Source organism: Equus asinus, chromosome 27 (genome assembly GCF_041296235.1).
Source record: "Equus asinus isolate D_3611 breed Donkey chromosome 27, EquAss-T2T_v2, whole genome shotgun sequence".
NCBI classification, from domain to species: Eukaryota; Metazoa; Chordata; class Mammalia; order Perissodactyla; family Equidae; genus Equus; species Equus asinus.
In genome coordinates, this window is record NC_091816.1 from 13,016,156 (window position 1) to 13,029,258 (window position 13,103).

Consider the following 13,103-nt stretch of genomic DNA (forward strand, 5'->3'; position numbering starts at 1 on the left):
AGACTCAGAGCTCTCCTGAAGGGCTCAAGTCCCAGCACAGGTCAGCCTCATGAGGCAGGCAGGGAAACAGCCCAGAGCAGGGGTTTGGGAAAGGAAAGGGGCCTTTGTGCCCCTAAGAATTGGGAGACGCACCACCCCAGGCTCAGAGGGGGCTGGTACTGTGAGAACAATGCCTGGTCTACCTGCCCCAGGTCTCCTATGAGAGTCAGGCCACCCACAGGCTCCCAGATGACCAGAAAGCCAAACAAAATCGGGAAGCAGACAAGGCTGGCACGTTCAGGAGATGGAGCATCCAGGAGTGGTTTCTCCTTACAGCCTGACCTTCACAAAGCTGCAGGTTTAGAGGAAAAGGTAAATGTCAGAGGATTAATGGTTTCACTTATGTGAGAAAAAGATTTAAAGCCTTAGGCTGATCAGCCCAAAGGCAATTTCTGCAGTTCTCAAAGCTGTGGTCTTCCAAACAGCCCTGAGCCCTGGGTTGCAGGAAGACAATACACCTTTGGGAAAACCAGTCCTCAAGGACGAGGACGTCAGGGGTAAAGGGCTGATGCCATCTGGGAGGAACAGAAGCAAATGCCCTGAAACTCCCAACTCCTCCCTTAGCTCTGGGAGGTTGGCCAGTTGGTGAGGTGCCGAGGCCGTCTCCCATGGATTTTGTTCACAGGTCCACTATAGGACCGATCACCATTACAGCAGCGGCTACTGCCTTCTGAACAGGAAGGAGGTAGAAGTCGAAAAACAGTCCTTCCTGTGTGAGTCCCAACATGTGCCTGGGTAGGATGCTGTGCTGCCATGCCACAGGGGCTGTGTGCTCACCTGAGTCCACAATCACACCTGCCTTGCTCCCTGCCTCCCTCAGGACACTCCCTCTCACAGTCTATGTACTTAAATCATATCCCATGACAAGCCAGACCTTCTTGTGTCTTATCTTGGTATTCTCTTTAAGGCATAGTTAGCAACACAGGTGATGCATAATGAAATTTGTTCTTTAAAAAGTTTTAAAATGCAGTTCACAGAAACTGCACAGTGCTACTGAGTAAACACCTGGGTACAGTGTGTGTGTGTGTGTGGGGAGGTGGTGGCAGGTCCTGCAGTCAGGCCACCCACACACCATTCCTAGGCCCATCTCTCCCCAGGTGATAGCCCTTCCCTCTTTGCCTAGGTCTCTTTTCCCATGGTCCATTCTTATATTTATTTTGGGTTTAACTTTAAAAATTTTTCCAATGTGTCACAAGGGACCTCCTGAGGGGCATGTGCTGCCCCGGGGAAGTCAGTGTTAGTATTTGAAAACCTTTTGTTTATGTGCAGGTGACGTAGTTCAATCATCAGCTGGAGAGCAGCCCTGTAGGAAGATGTGCTGCTACTCAGGGCAAATGAGGCCTCTGAAGAAGAAATAGGTACCAGGACTTGCTCTCTTAGTCCCACTTACCTGCAAAAGTTTCTGGCCCAACAATGTGACTCTGGTCAAGGGGAAATGGTGTTCTGTTTCTAGAATGTAGTGAGGACAGCATGCTTTAATGACTTTCTCTCTGCCCCATCAGCAACAAGACTAAAAACAAAAATGAACCCAGACTTAAAAAGCTGAGGTGTGAATACGAGGTGACAAGAACAGCTGCATGATTTCTTCAGAGTATAACTTTTCTTAGAGCCATGGAGGAAACCTTCCTCTCTTGTTCAGAGTGACTTGCATAATATATTTAATAAATTTCAATTAGCAATGACCTTGAAAGTAAACAGGATGATCACTTCTAAAAATGTTAATGATCTTCTTAGAATCAGATGTTCGCTGCACCAAGTCGTCCTTTCATCTCTAAACACAATCACGCAGTACTGAGGCTGGTAGTTCTATTACCTTATCCAGTACTTCTTAACAAGTGGGATCTGATGTCAAATACGCATCTTCAATTTAGAGATGGAGGCACCAGACCACACTCTGAAGCTAGGGCAGAACCTGATGTGATTCAATGCCTTTTCAATGACAATTTCAGTCTCCAGGGTCCTCTTTCCTCTGGATCAGGGTGGACAGACTGGAAAATGCTTCCATTTGGTCAAATAGGCTTCCACTAGCTAGACACACCATGCCTGCTAGAATGAGAATCTTCCAGTAGGCAGCTCTTGCTGGTCCGGGAGCCCACGAAGATACAAGCGTTGGCAGTTAGGCCCGGCTCTGGGCTGAGTCTCCCAGGATACTCTGAGTCCTTCTCTCATATAATGTACACTTAAGTGTCATGGGCCCAATTCTCCCAGAATCTCAGTCAGAGATAACATCTTAGCTCCAAAATCGCATCACCATGAAAACAAGACGCCGCAGTCTACTTGAGATCATTTTTTCTCTGATTCAAATTTTTATTGAAATCTCTCAAATGTTGCCAAGAAATAGTTTTCGCAAAAGGGGGGGGGGGGGAGTGGAAATAGCTAACAAGCAAATTCAACATGGGAGCTCCCTTTGCTGGTCTGCAGTAGGTTGATATGTTACAAACACATTCCCAGAGACAAATCTAATTTGCTGGAGAAGTGGACAAAAGACAGGTGTGTTGGGCTTTGCCTCAGGAGAGAAACACTAGAAGAAAAAAAAAATCCATGTCTCAAAACAGAGCACAACAGAGCTAAGAAAAGCAAAATTATTTAAAAGCCTCTCCAAAGACATATAGTAAGACTTCCAAAACAAAAACCAAATTATCCACTAAGAGGATGCTCCATTTTGGTCTTCCCCTCTGCTCTACCTCCAGTTAATAAAAATTCTTAGGCCCTTTGGGTGAAGGTTAAGTTCTGATTCCCTTGTCTTTGCCTCCAAGTCTCTTCTTACAGGCTTCCCATCTACTTAAAGAAGATCCAAGGAATCACTGGAGTGAGGCCTTTCCAAAATTCCATCAAAGAATAAGTCTTTGGTGAGCCAGCACTGAGGCGTGGAAAGAGCAAGGCCTGGGAGTCAGGTGACCTGGCTCTAGTCATGGCAGAACCACTTGCGACTTTGGGTAACTCTCTCCATCTTCTCCGGTCTGTTTCCTCATCTGTAAAATGGGTCAGACCAGTTGATCTGTAAAGTCTCTACCAGTTCATTCTATGATTCTCATATCGGACAATGAAATTTAAATAACCATATTTGTTCATGAGTCTTTAGGATACAGAACCCAAGCTTGCACCGGGAATGACTCCAAACAAGAAGTGAAGTTGAGCACAAGGATCTCACCGATATCAGAAGAGAGTTCCACCAACTCTAGGACCAATGTGGCGGACAAGTGGATTCCAGGTTGGGAAAGTCTCAAGACCAAGGAAGAACTCATGGGGAGTGGGCTACTATGAGCAATACATCCCATTAAGTCATATGGTTGAGTCCATCTAATCTTGGCACTGTCTCTCCCCAGTCTTTCTCACAATGGCATGCGCTTGCTTTCTAATCTCTTAAGACTCTTTAGCTCCTTTTCCCACCGTAGCCTCAGAATTACTTTTGATTTCATCTGTTATATGAACAAAGCAAGGGCAAATTACCCAGATGTCAGGGCCAAAAGCCACTATTCCAGTCCTTTCTGGCCACTGTCAATTCTTGCTTTTCCAGGGTAAAGACGAAAAGCTTTCTTGCTGATTAAACAAAGCCATGGGTATTAGGAAGACTATGCAAACTTGGCACCATTTCATGGTCTTACTAACATTTGCCTCAAATGTCAATTGATCTGTATCTAGCCAGTCTAGGAAGAGGAAGAAGAGGATAGGAGATCTACACAGATAGCAGGGGTGGGCCCACAAACAGAAGGGGCTCTTTGAGTTGCTCTACATCATCTACAATTTATCTTTGAGGCCACTACGAACATTCTGACAACTCAGCAGAAGACGGTTTACATTTTATCCTCCTCTCTTCCCTGCTACCTGCCGTTGTGAGGGTGACTAAACAGTGAGGTGGACAAAGTGGAAAAAGCAGCAGAGGAAGGAACAGTAAAAGGCCAGCTAATCTAGAAATTAGGCAATCAGTCTCAGAACAATCCTGCTACTTTATTTTCTGTGACAAATACTCCCACCACCACCATCTATATTTTTCTTCACTACTTTTACTCCTTTCTACCTCCTTCTCCCAACTCAAGGTAATCACTCTGGGGGCCCAGGCACCGAGGCTTTCTTGTTGTAGTTTGCCTGCATGGTGTCTGGGATGCTGGGTTCTCAAGGCATGCATGACGCACTGAGAACTCGGCTGAAAGAGAACAGAAGGCAGTTCAGGCAACAATACTCCTGAGCCCACGCCCTGCAAGGAGCCCTCACGGGGGGCTGCTTGTAGAAGTCTTATATAACACAGTAAGTTCTGTACAACATAAAAGACTTTTAAGTCAGAAGGAAGAGTTTTCTGGGAAGCTATTTATTTCATCCAGCCTTATAAATAAACACTAAGCAAAACAAACAAAAGCCCCACCTGTCCAGGCCAACAATTTTTTAAAAACCATGCTTTCCTGCTTTTAGAGGAGTTACACATGCAGTAAGACAAATGGAATCTATACTCTGTCTTATTTGCTCTTGGTCATCATTCTGAATCCTAACATTCAGTACTACTACTCGCACTAAAAGCAAAGCTAAGAGAAACATTTTTTTCTAAGGGGAGAGGAAGGGTTGGTACGTGGAAAGTAATTTTTGTAAAGAAACATAGGAGTTTGTTTATAAAACTCAGGCTATTCTTGACTAAGCAAGAAAGCTGGTCAGAACAGACCTCTACCGTGACCTGTAATTAAAGACTAGATACTACAGTGTACCTCCTTTTGCATAGGGTTTCCTAAAAATGGACAAAAGGAACCCTTATCTTTTCTGTAACATATGTAAGATAGCACACTGGGTTCCTCCTGGAAGCTCCCAACTTCCCTCTTTGGTCACTGGATCTCACAGAACATAAGAGCAGAACTCTCTCAATACACAGAAAAACAACACAGACACATAACTCCTGTGAGTACATGCCTCCCTCTACAGCCCTTCCACACGACAGACAAGGCACACAAGTCTATGCTCCGGCGACACCCTCTAGCTGGCTAGGCACTGGGGAGGTAACCTAGGTCCAGTTTCTCGTGTGTGACATGAGGGTGAGGTCATGAAGGAAGAGAGAGGTGTCGTTTGGGGCAAACATCAGGCAGTGGGTGATATCATTGCCGTCAGACGGTCCTCATAAGTTCTGGAGGAGTGTCAGCTTGATTTAGAGAGGATCATTAATCTCTTGAAGGTGGATCTGTTAGCTGGATAGGTGTTAGTTGTATGGTGTGCTCTGGGTAACCGGGTTTGAAAGGACTGGTGGTGGAGTGAGTGAAGTTGTGGCCGATGGGTATAAATTACCTGGGCATGCAGTGAAGCGGGATAGGTGAAAGCAGGAGGAGGTAGAGCAGGCGCTAACTCCGCTGGGTACAGAGGGTACGGGGCCCACACTTCAGGGCTACTGGGGTAAAGTGCAGGCACTGTGAGCTCATCTGCAAGAAAAGAATAAGGGAAGAGTTAGTGGTTACCAAACAGCTGGTTTACAAATCAGAAACAAAACACTCAATAACCCCAAGCCCCAATCAATGTCAGAAGTCAAATTACTCTCATTCTTTTAATAACCTGTTGGCTTTGGTCCCCCAAACTCTAAGCGAGGGAATGGTAAATACAAAATGAAACAGAGCAACAAGCATCTGCCGCCTGTCTGTCCTGCTGAGATCTCAGGCCTGGACTCCTCTTTGGATACTCTGATGTCTTTCCAACTATAGCCGGGGGAACCCCAAAACAGTGAGGATTTCCTGCAAAAACAGCAAATGCGGCCCTTTGAGGAAAAGAAGAAAAAGAACTGTAGCAGATATCCCATGAAAACCCACTGCAGAGCCTTTGGGAGAACAATGGCTTCCCTGAAGGACCCCGATAGACAAGAACTGTAGCATTTTCCACTTATTAGTATTAATTACTATTGACAAATAAATCATGACTGTCAATCATTTTCCCTTTAGCCCTCAGAAGCACAGGACCAGACACTGTGCCTACAGGGCACTGAAGATGTTAAAAATTCAGAGAATAGAAGGGAAAAGGCTTAAGTATCTTGATTAAAAAGTTAGGCTCTTCAAAGAAGCAAAGAAGAATGAACATGGTTGCTTTTTACACTGATTATATTTTCTAGGGAAAAAAAGTGAGTCACGTTGCCAGCTGACTGGTCTAAATGTTCCTCGTGCAGCTTCAATTCCATTCAGGGTAAGCTGCAGTTTGCCAGACTGAAGGGCAAGTGCCCAGGCCTCAGAATGTATGAGGAAGCAATCCATTAAAGTAACAGCAAACACATGAGAGAGCTTCTCAGCAAAGGCAAAAATAACATCAGTCAATAGTTAGGAATCTGGACCCTGTGAAGCAGCGATCTCAATATGCGTTTTTATCACCTGTCAAAACCTGAAATCAAGTAGGCCAAGGATGCTACCCAGGACTGCTGAGGGTGTCAGCAAAAGGTGACTCGATAAAGCCATTAGTGACTCTGCCATTCAGGACTTTCCAGAAGTCTATAGCGCATGTGACCCAAGGTCAACAGAGTCACTTCACTGCTTCCCACCATCTAAGAAGCCACTCCAGGCCAGTTCACTCCTCGTCTCCCTCATCCTCTCAGCTCCCCCAACTCTGGTTCTGCCCAGGGTTTCCAATATTGGAGGGGCCAGAAACAGAAGCCTGCTTTGCTGAGTGGGATGTGGGGACTGCTCTAAGGAGCAACCAAAAAGCAGCTGAGCCTCTGGGTGCATGTGGGTCTGAGGCTTTCCATAGCTAGCCCACATGGCAAGAGCTTCTGACGGGATGACAGTTCAGAGCTGACTGATGACTATCCATTCAGAGGGCAGCTCTGGGACTCCAACAATGTGGTGTGATATCCTGGCTGGCCAACCTCCCCAACGCCCTCTCTCAACAAGGCAGTTCAAATGACCTCCTCAGGACGTGCTGATGGGGATACAGACTGCTTGTACGTCTAGGCTGGAGAGCCTATGCCAAAAGAGTGGACTGAAAGTGATTATTGGGATAGGGAAACAGTAGCATCATAAGCCTCTTTAAAATGATCAGGGGGCAAGCCCAGTGGCATAGTGGTTAAGCTCGAAAGCTCTGCTTTGGTGGCCTAGGGTTCACGGGTTCAGATCCCGGGCACACCTATACACTGCTCATCAAGGCATGCTGTGGTGGTGTCCCACATGCAGAGTAGAGGAAGACTGGCACACAGACATTAGCTCAGCAACAAGCTACCTCAAGCAAAAAGAGGAAGATTGGCAAGATGTAAGCTCAGAGCCAATCTTCCTCACCAAAAAAAAGAGAAAAAAACGAAAAAAAAATCAGGTCTATACCACCTACTTTCAGTTTCAGGGGGTGTAGGTATTTGTAGTTTCTGTAGGGAAATTCCTTACAGAGGGACTGAGAGAACACTTAACAGATCCCCATGTTTCCTGTCATGATGAGACCATATGATTTCCATTAGAGCAACTCTTGTGTGAGGCCAGCTTGTGGAAACTAACTGCTGCCAGAACCAATGCCTTGGATTTTAAACAACCAACCATTCTCAGGAATGGCAAGCTATTATTGTTGTTGTTGTTATTGTTATTTCAGCTACCATGCTATTTTAAGACATTTGGAGTCTTTTTAAAAGTCAAGAGAATCTCAAGATGAAGCACACTGATTTCCTGGCCCGTGCTTGCCCAGCCCCACTGTGACAGTAGGAGACTAGAAGCCCCTCACTGGCGATGTGCGTGGCCTGCAGCCTGACAGCAGTCCTTCTTCATCCTGCTGCCGACAGGAACCGGAGAAGTGGAGGGGCTTTTACCTGATCACTGGGTACTTCCATTAGAAAGTTTTAAAAATGAAATGAGTATGTCTTTTAAGATATCCAATCCTAAAGAGATAATGGAGATAAGGTGGAGTCAGGGTTTCAATCTTAGCCTGACTGATGGAATTTATGATTTCCAGACATTTCCACATTTTTTATCTGAGAGCTTTACCTTCCATTGGGTCTACACGGATTCTCAGAGACAATTCACTGACTAACATCTGCACAACGCCTAGCCCAGCAGAATGGGGGATTTGCTTCCAAATCCCCTAAACCCCAAGCTGCTGAGAATAGTGCAGTCAGGTAGTGAAACAGAGGCCTACAAGAGACTAGGATGACCCTAACACTTGACAAATCCCTTGCTACATCTTATCATCTCTTCCTTCTCCTCTTGTGAAGGAGCCTGGAGATACTGTAAATGTCAGGAGACAAGCAGCATGCAGGGGCTTGGTCAGGAGGAGGATGAACTCAAAATGTGTCAATGGAGACGTGCCATGCTGGTGTGTACTGGGAGAGGAGGGCAGTGAGGATGATTTCCTTCTTCTCTTTTTTTTTTTATTGCTGAGGAAGATTCACCCTGAGCTAACACCCACTGACAATCTTCCTCTTTCTGTATGTGAGCCACCTCCAACAGCATGGCCACTGACAGACGAGTGGTGTAGGTCTGCACCTGGGAACCAAACCCAGGCTGCTGGAGTGAAGCGTGCCAAACTTAACCACAAGGCTACAGGGGCTGGCCCTGGGATAATTTCTAACACATTTTCAAGAGTGGGCCAGTGATAACCCAGGAAGGCAAGATCTGGGTCTTACTCAAGTCTGTACCCCTGGGCTAGCTCTGAGACTGGCATTTAGAATGTAACAGTTCTTGTACTGAATAGTATCTGATGGAAAATTCTACAAGTTATTTAAAGATATGCCAGTTTTCTTTGTTAAAGGAACTTAGGAAATATCCACAGGAGCTAGATCTAAAATTTCCCAATCTTTGCAGTATTTGTCACTGAGCAAAAGGAGGCTCAAACCAGAGCAGATGTTACAGAGCAGTAATTTTCAAAGTTAAAAATAAAAACAGTAGAACCCCTTTCTTCAAACTACTTTTTCCCGGAAACTCTTTTTAATAAAAGCATAGCTACTTTGGTTGACCTGGGGCAGGGTGGGTGGGGGGATGGCTGGAAGACCTCAACCACTGTGATAGTCCCCAGGGTACCCCAGGGAAAACAGTTTGAAAACCACTCTTACAGCTGCTGTCACCCAGGGACCAGTTTTTAAAGTAACCTCCTCTTCGAACTCTCTGAAGCCTGAACTCATTCCTGCAGCTCCTGGAAACCCGTCTGCGAGAGAGGGAGGGAGGTCAATGAGTAGCTGGAGCAGGGGAAAGAAACAAGAAACAATGAAACAACTGGGATGGAACAAAACAGGCTCTCTTGACTGACATGGACTTCAGTGCCCAAAGCACTGTGGAGTGCCAAAGGAGTCCTTGAGTGTACTTTTATGGCCTCACAAATAAAGTGCAGAAAATTCAGACCGAGGAAATGTAACAGGTAAAATAACAGGAAGAAAGGTAAACAAATCAGATGGAGCTATTTACTCCCTCGTCCATGCTCCCAAACTCTGTCCTCATATCTGCTCTACAGCACCCACAGTGCACTGTCCTCGTGAGTCAGTGTTTCTCAAAATGTGGTTCCCTGACCAACACCATCAGCATCACCTAGGAGTCTGGTAGAAACGCAAATTATTGGCTCCACCCCAGATCTACTAAATCAGACATTCTGACCTCTAGGAGATTCTGATGCATACTTAAGTTTGAGAACCACTGTTGTTAAGTTATTTATCTTCTTGTCTTTCTCTCTTATTGTATTATTAGCTGCTTGAGCAAGTATTATATGCATTTTGTTTTCAAAGAGCTTAGTATAGTATCTCTCACAGATACTATGTTTCAAGTAGTTTCTTGAATGAATGAAACACTTGAGCAGAGAAAATGTGAATAAAAGCAATAATCCTGGACCTATGTTGTGAGAGAAAGCGGAGTGTCAAAGCAGACCCAGCCTGGCATCTCTTGCTTGGCTCAGAGCCACATTTACGTGCCCTTCTAGTGACAGAGCAATATGATATAGGCACAATGGGGGCAGCCCCACGAAGTCAGGATCATACCTGTGGTAAAGCAGCCCTCAGGGACACCTACATTTCAGTATGAGGCTGAGGACTCCGAAACAGGCCCACCCCCTTCCATGGAAGAGGGTAGTAGACAGAAGGAACTGTCTGCATTCATATGGTCTTTTTGGTTGCTAATGTGGTCTTGAGAAAATTACAGAAGCTCAAGAGACAGGCGTTCACGACATAAGCCCTTCAGGCAGACGACCCTACTGAAGGGGCAGGCAGCAGCAGCAGCGGAGCAGCACATTCAGGTGGGTTTCACCTGCGCGAGTCACTGCCCGTCCTGCTGAAGCGTAATAGGATGAGAAGGCTGAAAAAAGAGGAGAAAGTCTGCTGCCCGAGGCCCACTGGGATGAAATGAAGTTCAGGGAAGGGGTGAGATTCCCCCCAACAAAAGAGGCTCTCCACCACCCAGAGTGAGCCAGGCCCTAGTGAGCAGAAAGAGATGAGGAGGCCTGGGCCTTTTGTCTGGGCCTAGTCTGCCCTTCCTGAAAGGCTGGGTCAATCCTTTCCCATTGCACCAGGTCTTGCTACATCCTTTCTCCTTTTGCACCTCTGAGGATAATGTTGTTGAAGGCTCACAATATACATTTGAATAGGCCTTTTTCTTAGCATAAGAATATGTAACCAGAAGAGCTCAAATTGGATTCTGACAAACAAGGACTAGAAACTTCCCCAACTCCACCCTCCAGTCCCTTTGAAAAGAAAGAACTGCGGAGTCTCTGATGCAGGTTTAACCCAGAGCTCATAAAGATCATCTAGTCTGCCTTTTCATTTAGGTGAGGAAACAAGGAGGCAGAAAGGGGAAGCTTCCAGTCTAAGGTCACACAGAAACAGGGAGAAAGACAAATGGCTCTCAGAAACAACTAAGAGCAAGAAGAACAAGGAGAATCTTGAATGGACTTAATCTGAGTATAGATGAGAACACAAGGCCCAAGAACTTTAAATCAGTATTTACTTTTCCTCTTGGATATTTCTATTTGGAAATATTCCACAGCAATCTCATGCTCCACGTGTCCAAAACTAAACACACTCCCTCCAATGGCTTGTCTTCCTTGGTTCCAGATTTCAACAAAAGATGCCACTCATGGGGCTGGCCCGGTGGTGCAGTGGTTAAGTACGCACGTTCCACTTCGGGGGCCCTGGGTTCGCCGGTTCAGATCCTGGGTGCGGACATGGTACCACTTGGCAAGCCATGGTGTGGTAGGCGTCCCACATATAAAGTAGAGGAAGATGGGCAAGGATGTTAGCTCAGTGCAGGTCTTCCTCAGCAAAAAAAAGAGGAAGACTGGCAGCAGATGTTAGCTCAGGGCTGATCTTCCCCCAAAAAAGAAAAAAGATGCCACTCAGTTGCCCAAACCAGGGTGACCTGGTAGTCACCCCATTCTCCCTCAGATTCAATCTTTCACCAGGGTCCTATTGAATCTATCCCATGATCCACTTTGATCTTAACTATCATTAATGGAGTACCCAAAAGGCCTCCTGAGAGCCCTACTGGCCACCATACCACAGCCAGGTCAACTTTTAAAATATACAATCAACAATGTCACTCTCCTGCTTAAAACCTTTCTAAGTCTTCCCCCTGCTCTCTGGATACTGTCTAAACTCCAGATATCGTGGCCAGAAGACCCCATGTGATATTGCCCTTCTCTTCCTCTCCAGCTCCGGCTCTCTCCTGGTTCTCCCTCATAGTTCACAATCAGTCATTTTCATGGCTTGACCATACCTGGTTATCTCCCACTTCTAGGCCTTGTACATAGTTGTTCGCTTTGCCAGGGGTATTCTCTCCTTTCACCTGGCTAAACTCTTAGTCATTCTTCAAAGGACTCAACTTAGATGTCACTTCTTTAGGGATGGGAGGGAGCTTTGCCTTCCTGAAGGGGAAGAAGTGCCTTCTCTGTGTTCTGCTGTGCCCTATACCTCCCAATCATAGCAGTTACCTCCAGGATTATAAATTCTTATTCTTTGCTTACCCCAGTGCCTAGCACAGTATATTGGAAAGTATCAAGAAGTCAATTATTTGCTCTATACTTGGTAAAACGAATGGAGGAAAAAACAATACTTCTATCTTGCCCTTCAGAAAAGGAAATGATCAGATTTTAGGATAATTCAATTCTGTGTGGGCAATAAATATGCACAGAAAGAAGATGGATGTGAGAGCATATAAACGCTACTTCTTAAATAAATTACATTTCAACTCAGTTTTAATAGCTTATATTTGCATACATTTTTATATACAGCTAAGAGCTTATACATCCATTATCACTCTGGATCCTCATTTAAAGCCCTGGGGAAAAGGGCAAGAATAGGTGTGTCATTTTAACAATGAGAAAAGATCTATCCAAGGTCTCAAAGCTAACTCACGGTGTCTGAACTGGGACTAGAATGCTGGTTTCTTGTCTCAGCGCTCAGGGTCCCTTCCACACACCATCCTGCCCTCCCTGGAGTGGGGATGCCCCCACTGCTGGTGGTGGTGATGGGCTACTGAAGTGTAGGTGGTCTTCATCTCTAGCTTTCACCATACTCAATTTACTAGAATAAACACAGGGACAGAGTCCCCTAGGAGAGCTTGCCTGATAAATGAAGAATTCGGCCAGAAAAAACAGCCGTCATGACACAGAAGGCTCAAATATGATGAAAAATTCCATTTTTAATGGAAAAAAAATCAATTTTCAAACAAGAAAAATAAATCAAGGATCTTGTTAAGCAATCAACTCCTACTCACATACCTCAGCAAGTAGTTGATCCATGTCTGTTAAGTAAACCCTTCAAAAATCAGCCTTATGAGGCCCGTTCTTTTTAGGACTATCCCATTAGGACACACTCTTCTGGTGTTATGTCTAAGAACGCAGCCCATGCCCAGCTTCCAAGGCCCAGCACAGTGCACACTAGCTCCTGCAGTGGGTTGAACAGTGTTCTCCCAAAATTCACATCTACCTGGAACTTCAGAATGCAACCATTTTGAAAACAGGAATTTTGCAACGTAATTATTTAAGGATCTTGAGATGAAATCATCCTGGTTTTAGGGTGGGCTCTAAATCCATTGACGAATGTCCTTCTAAGAAGAGAGGACACAGAGAAGAGGGTGATGTGAAGATGGAGACAGAGATGGGATAAAACGCCAAAGACTGCCAGTAGCCACCAGCAGTTAGGACAGGCATGGGACGACAGTTTC

The 13,103-nt window shown here is 45.5% G+C and overlaps 1 protein-coding gene across 21 annotated transcripts in view; it reads right to left on the reverse strand.

Annotated features, from left to right (window-relative positions):
* Nucleotides 1-13,103, reverse strand: part of RBPMS (RNA binding protein, mRNA processing factor) — a 168,907-nt gene that overhangs the window by 22,620 nt on the left and 133,184 nt on the right. For 12 of the 21 annotated variants that reach the window (XM_070499835.1, XM_070499839.1, XM_014830806.3 and 9 more), the window contains one exon: nt 5,302-5,432. The exons of 3 other annotated variants lie outside the window; for them this stretch is intronic. In XM_070499835.1, coding sequence (XP_070355936.1) covers nt 5,302-5,432 — 131 coding nt within the window. Of the gene's footprint in view, nt 1-145; nt 3,012-5,301; nt 5,433-13,103 lie in introns of those variants that run through there. 6 more of the 21 variants (XM_014830828.3, XM_070499837.1, XM_070499838.1 and 3 more) reach the window with 3 other exon arrangements.